Source organism: Acyrthosiphon pisum, chromosome X (assembly GCF_005508785.2).
Source record: "Acyrthosiphon pisum isolate AL4f chromosome X, pea_aphid_22Mar2018_4r6ur, whole genome shotgun sequence".
NCBI classification, from domain to species: domain Eukaryota; kingdom Metazoa; phylum Arthropoda; class Insecta; order Hemiptera; family Aphididae; genus Acyrthosiphon; species Acyrthosiphon pisum.
Genome location: NC_042493.1, coordinates 69,642,774 through 69,649,885, shown reverse-complemented (window position 1 = coordinate 69,649,885; position 7,112 = coordinate 69,642,774). Strand labels below are relative to the sequence as shown.

At 29.3% G+C, this 7,112-nt stretch overlaps 1 protein-coding gene across 1 annotated transcript; it reads right to left on the bottom strand.

Moving 5' to 3' along the window:
* Positions 1 to 1,768: 1,768 nt before the first annotated feature.
* Positions 1,769 to 7,087, bottom strand: LOC100573384 (nuclear transcription factor Y subunit alpha-like). Its single transcript, XM_016801783.2, has 6 exons — positions 5,902 to 7,087; positions 5,216 to 5,449; positions 5,034 to 5,142; positions 2,348 to 2,472; positions 2,122 to 2,289; positions 1,769 to 2,053 (listed from the first exon to the last, which is right to left on the bottom strand). Exons 1-6 carry the CDS (start codon positions 5,914 to 5,916, stop codon positions 1,862 to 1,864), a joined length of 843 nt encoding a protein of 280 aa, XP_016657272.1. The 5' UTR covers positions 5,917 to 7,087; the 3' UTR covers positions 1,769 to 1,861.
* Between the last annotated feature and the right edge of the window lie 25 nt (positions 7,088 to 7,112).

Genomic DNA, 7,112 nt, shown 5'->3' with positions numbered 1-7,112 from the left:
CGGTAGTCGCTGGTGGCCGCGGATCGGTACACTGCTGTGATGAGGAGATCGGGGGTAGAACGTTACATAGTATTTCTGTTGTTGTAAATTAATATAATATCACGCGCTTGCTTTTAATAATAATAATAATAATAATAATAATATCATAACCGACTAAATAATAAAAATTGGTTTATCTGTTGGGCCAAAAAGTGTAAAAATTTAATACAAAGCTCCTGGTACATTGTTACAATAGCAGTTAAAAAATATTAAAAATACATAGGCACAGTTTATTTTTATAGTCATTTTAAGTACAAATTTGGACGAAATTACATATTAAAAACCTAGAATAACTATTTTTGTTATTTTGTTGTGATTGTATAATATTATTCTTGTGTATACTTGAAACTTCTAAAGTATACTATTATATATCTATGATAGTATCACGGTTTGTTGTTGATGTATAACGCGTTATAAGTACCTAATAGATATTATGATATGATTAATTTGGAATTTATTATAGGTACCTATTATAGGTCAATTGTTTTTAAATACTATAGACTATAATATAATATTATGTCTTATACCTAGACTGACATACCGTCTCCGCTCAGAATCGTTTTTCTTACACAATGATATATCATTGAATTCAAATTTAATACCATCCATTATACAGTGACCCACTTGTAACCTACTGTACAGCAGAGCGAAATCCACTTACCCACCTTTTTTGACTTGGAGAGCCCCAAAAAAAATTGTGCACTTGACTCTAATTTTATTAAATCAGACGCTGCAGTTATAAGTTACAAAAATATTTTCTTTTCTCACATCTTAAATTTTATGTGCTTCCTTCCGTCTTGTGGCAAACTTTACCCTTTTTGTCTCATTTTGATATCCTTCAACCATTCTTCACGGGTAGTTTTTCTGGGCATGTCCCGTTTCCGCCAAATAACAGGTTCCCTTATTACACTTTAGTACACTTATTATTTACAATAATTGAGATTATGATTTATTTCATAGAGTATTATTGTTATGTATTATGTTAATAGTTAATACTCGTTTCTACGAGAGAAAGGATCTGCCCCCCTATTAAACCAGGTCGTTGGTTGCGCATGCCCTACCAAAGTTCCATATGCCGGAAATTACGTGGAAAGGATTTGACGGCCCACAGCTCATATTTTGATATGCACGAAATACTACCTTTCTTTTGTGGAAACAAGTTTAGCTTGACATTTTTATTAAAATCTAGGGTTAAATTAAAAATACGTAACTAATAAATAACAATATTTTTATTTTGTTAAACATCTTCAATAAGAGGATGTCGATTTATTCAGATGCAAAAGAAAAATAAATCATACTTTTCAATACACATTTTTTATAATATTTTATCTAAATTATATAGATAAGTACAATATAATTTTTCTTAATAACTTTGCTATAATATTATATAAATTATAAAGTTGCAAAAATATGTATATATTAACATTTAACATGTATGTCAATGACCTTGTTGTCACAGCCTAATAAAATTAATAAATAAGCACACAATGAAACATTTAAAGATAGACCAACATAAATACCAAATATACCAGTTAGCACCATTTTTATTAATTAGATACCTAAGAATCTATATTTTATATTCATTTAGCAATTATATTTAAAAATTGAGAATTGTATAAATATATAATCATAGCTTATAATTAGTATTTAAAATTATATTGATATAATTGTAAGTAAAAAAAAAAATTGAAAATACAGACTTACAAATTAATTAATATTACTTCTAAAACTTATTTTAAGTAAATAATTGATGGTTTCAGATAATATGTGTAATACCCGTGCTATTTATACTACAAACAAAACTGTTATATAATTGTACTTATTATGTACTATCAAATGATTGATTAACAGCCAGAGAGTAACAATGTTTGATTATTGGATTTTGATACTGTTGGTTTTGTTGAATTTCAATAGTTGACATATTTATTCTCTCCAATGATCCAGAATGAAAACGACCACCATCTCCTCGTATACGATTCAAAGCATGTTTATGACGAGATTCATACAAATATTTCTAAAATTAAATACACAATTTATAACATCAATAAGTCGATATTCTAAATATATGTTCTATGAATATACTTGTCGAGTTTTCGGTATTTTTCCTTCAGCTTCTAGTTTTGCTCTAGCTTGCCTTCTTTTCATAATCCTATGATACTGTTTGGCATTTACATATACCGGTTCTTCTTTGGCCGACTCTAGTGTTGAAGGTATCTCTTGTTGAATACTAATTGTATTATTTGGTACAATCTTAAAATAAATAATATATTATTTAAACTAAATATAGGCAAACATAATAATATCATACCATCAAACTATTTTGTTGAAGAACTTGTTCTATAGGAATGGTTGCAGCTGATTGTGTAACCACAGTTGGAATATTATTAGTTATTGTAGTATCTAACTGCATTATATTCCCATTTATGTTAATTACTGTAATTGTAACAAACATAACTGTTTAGATGATTTACATACAGAATATAAGGCTTATAAGGCAGGCTTAGATGAGTTAAAACTTAAGCTTCTTTTTAAAAAATAATTTTTAACATAACTTGTTACTTTTGAGGAGTCCTATCTAATTACCGCAGAGACTGTCAAGTTGCTTTATTTAATTTAAAATTAACCTAACATAAATATTTACTTTTTGTACTTTTTGTATAATTAAATTATACGAAACATAGTAATATTATTTATTTTAATATTTTTTTCTGGTTCAATTAAATAAAACATAAATGTTAGGAACATTGTCGAACAAAGAATTTTGTGTCTGGTCCAGCACACATTTTTAACAGGCTCGACAGAACAATAAACAGCCCACTTATTAGTTATTTCCCAAATTATGGCATAGAAGCATAGGTACAAGGTGCATTAGCTAAAATTTATGAGTTTGTAAATTGTTTGATTATAATAATCTAAAAAAATTTATATTAAAAATGTATATAATGTTCAACTTTTATAGCTAAAGATTAAAAATTTAAAACAAGGTTCTACAAAAATAAGTAAATAAATTACTTTATTCTCAATAATATCATCAAATATACTTAGTAATATATCGTAGACTTACTGATCGTCTTCGCTCAGAATCGTTTTTCGTATTCAATGATAATTACTCATTGAATTCAAATTTAATACCACCCACTACAGTGACCACTTGTAAAATACTGTACACCAGAGCGACACCTACTTGCCCACCTTTAGGTATACCTAAAGACCATATTTTTAAATTCCTGGTATTCTTTTTAATATCTAAGGAGTATTCTGTGATGATACAACAATTTTTAAAATGAAAACCCCAATTTTTTTTACTGCAAATTATTTAGCGGGTAATTTTCTTGAAAATGTTTATGCATCTAAATCTTAATCAAAATTCTAATAAGTAGTTTCTGAAATATTAAAATGTTTTTACCAGGGATAATAATCCTTAAACATGATTTTACAAAAATATAAGCTATAATAATGCTATAATATGTAATATTAGATGTAGTATTCATTATACTAAGATAATTTTTACAAACTATTTTTGTTGATAGATACAAAAGAAAACGAGCTATAAAAGAAGTGTCATATTTTTAAAAGTAAACTTTCTGAATTAGTTGTTAGTATTATTATGCATTGCTATATTTAACCATTAAATTATAAATATTTAATTTATTTATAACACGTAAATTTTCAAATTTGTTTTGTTAAAAAAAACTAGATAAAAAGTGTAATGTGCACAGCTTACATAACTAAATTATATTAGCTAGAGCCTGGAATTATATACATTTGCATATTATTTGTACTAAGTGTATGCATGTCTAAGGATTTTTAAAACGTCCACGGTTCATATGATGTAATATAATTTACTCACCAAATTTTATGTTGCATACTTTGCATATTCAGATAATTATTGCATATTTGTTTATAAATGCATAAAACATGCATATTTAATGGGTTTTAGTAAATTAGCGTTTTTAATTTAAAATAAATACATTTTAGTAACTTTGAAGGAGAAAAAAATTGTTGACAATGTCTCCTAGAAGAAAATTGCTAAAATATTGTGATGTTTGCAATACTTCATGTTATTGGAGCACGTGATATAAGATATTAACAACAATAAATCACATATAACAGCATTCCTACTATGCTGTTACTTCAACGTGGCCCACAAATAAGACAAAAACTCAATTTTACAACTTTTATTTTTTTAACAGACTATTATATTAACAGATGATTTTATTTTATTTTTATTTTTATTGTCTTTTTTTTTAAGTTTTCTGAGAGTTAAAGACATTAAATTTTAAACAATCTGCAAATGTTTGATTAAGAAAAAATTAAGATTATAAAATATGTATTATATTTTAATTTTAAAGTATTAACATTTTAATTATTTAAATATTTTTTTGTTTCTGATAGAATATCTATTACCTACTTTCCTTGATATAAAAATGTGGTATTCTTAAAAAACCACATTTTATAATGTATAACACAATGCATATAATTGCATATTAAGCCACTTTTTCCTTGTATATTTGCATACTATTTGACACTTTTTAAATGCGTATAAATCCAGGCTCTAATTATATCTAAATTCAAATTATTTATTGTCATATGAAAAATTAACATTACCTAATCTGAAATACCACATGTAACCCATTTATTGAAAGTACCTATACTCAGCTACTGAGTAGCTACTGTGTTAAGCCAGATTCAAAGGCCTGTCGATCAAATATCATTGTGATTGAACATTACTTGTTTAGTGCCATGTAATAACCAAGTTAGAACCGAATATAACAAGTATTGACTACAGCTCAGTTTTTAAACCAATATAGTTTCCAGAAGTAAAAGTGAAAAAAAATAAACTTTTCACAAATTCAGTTATTTATGCAATTATAAATATAAAACTTTCTACTTAACTTTTAACTTCACCATAAACCTTCACTTATAGAATTTAAAAAAAAGTAATTAATTAATACATGCATTATATACTTAATTATGTGTATAGTGAAACATACACATTGGCTGTGGTTGTTGTGGCTGTGGAATAACTTGTACATTACCAACTTGTATCGGTTGATAAATAAATGTTTGCCCATTAGCTTGAATCAATTGTGGTTGTGTTGACTGTATATTAACAATATATATAACTATAATTAGTATTTATATAAAAAAAAATATTTCTAAAAAAAAAACTAACGGAAAATTGTAGTAGCTGCAATTGTTGATTGTTCTGTGAACCACGTTGTATTAGTTGGCTTGCATCTTGAGCAGCAGAATGAATAAACAGTTGTTGCCCATTAACACTTTGTATTATTTGACCAGGAAAAACTTGTATTTGGTTATTGGATGCGTCATCCAATAGAATGCCAGACAATTGATTATCATTTGAGTCGACTCTTTCCAATTTTATGGGTTTATGCATGATACGTTCCTATAAGAAATACCAAACATATACGTATATTATTTAATTTTAAAAATGTCATAGAATATTATTAAAGTTGTAATGATAACTACAATAGGTAAAAGTGTAAACCGTAATTAGGCAAAGTGTGGTGCTATGAGTTATGACAGTAGTTGGAGAATTACATTCATCCAGACTCTAAAGTGTTCAATTTCACATAGCAAGCAAAGCATACAAGATCAGTATTATAATTACAAATTTTTGTCATAGTCATGATAATCGGCATTTTTGTCATCGGTAATCATAATGATGAAATGAATCTAGCCGACATCAGTGAACACCAAGGTTGTCGTCACACCATAGACCTTAAAGTCATATTATACCTAAGCTGAATTATTCACGAACGTATATTATATTTCGTTTCGCACACTTCGGTAGATGAACCGGCAAAATGCTGTACACATATTCAAAAATGTACTTACCATCGATGATGTCATGAATTGTTTGTTTTGCAATATTATTTACTGCAAGCAATGACTAATGAAAAATAAGAATCCGCCAAGGCTCGACAAATAAACGCCGACGGTCGACGGGAAGACTATGTAAAATATATTGTGATAGGTACCGACGTACCGTGGACCACCAATCGCTTTACTCCATTTGTTATCAATAATCATCGGCCGCAACCACAAATATATATAATAACTAGATACCCGACTTCTTCTTATCAATAACACTGGCCTATTTATTTTATATTTACAACTTGGGAAATGTTTACTAATCGTTAGTAAGTTAAACAGCAACATTTCATATCAAACAAGCCCGTTGCCAGTTAAAACGATTAGAATTTGTAAACATTGCCCAAGTGACAAACGGCGTTGGGCCATAATGTTGTCGTATTTGGAGTCGGGTATCTATAGGTACTCCGGCCCACGAGAGTCCATATGTAAACCGCGCACCGATACCGACGTACCCGACGCCTGCCGGTTGAATTTTCTCCCACCATAGTGCCATTCCCACTACTCGGCGACGTGAATACAGCCTTCCGATCGGTATGATTCGGCGTATAAAAGGGGAACCGATGCGCAGCGACGGACGCTTTTTTACGTATGGACTCTCGTGGGCCGTTGTATAGTTATTAAATATATCTGTGGCCGCAACTGTTAACGCAATGATACAAAACTCGTACGGCCGTCCACATGAAAAAACGTACCGAAATGAGTCGCACGATTAAACGGCCACAGGCTGCACTGCGTACGCCCGAGTTACTACTTTTAACCCGTATACTGTGTAGTATAGGAATTATTCATGTTTTTTGGAAAATCTTACTAGCTATATCTAGCTATTTTATACTTATATATCTTTGTTCACAGTAAGTTTGAGCCGGATACTATTCGATACACAATTTACGTCCCAACTCGTGTCGATATATTAACTTCCCTCTAGGGTACCTACTGGGTAGAGAAGCAACAAAACAAAAACTATCAACAACCCACAGTTAGTCTTAATAAGAATACTTTTATTTAATATACACTTATAAAGAAAGGCTTAAGTCCATAGACGCAAATTGACTAAATTTTTTGGGGGGGACTCAAGCCCCCCTCCCAATAGGCCATATTGCTTAGTACCACAGAATATAAAAATTATTACTAATTACTAGATTTTGAACTGGGGGGATTTGGCCGACATTTGG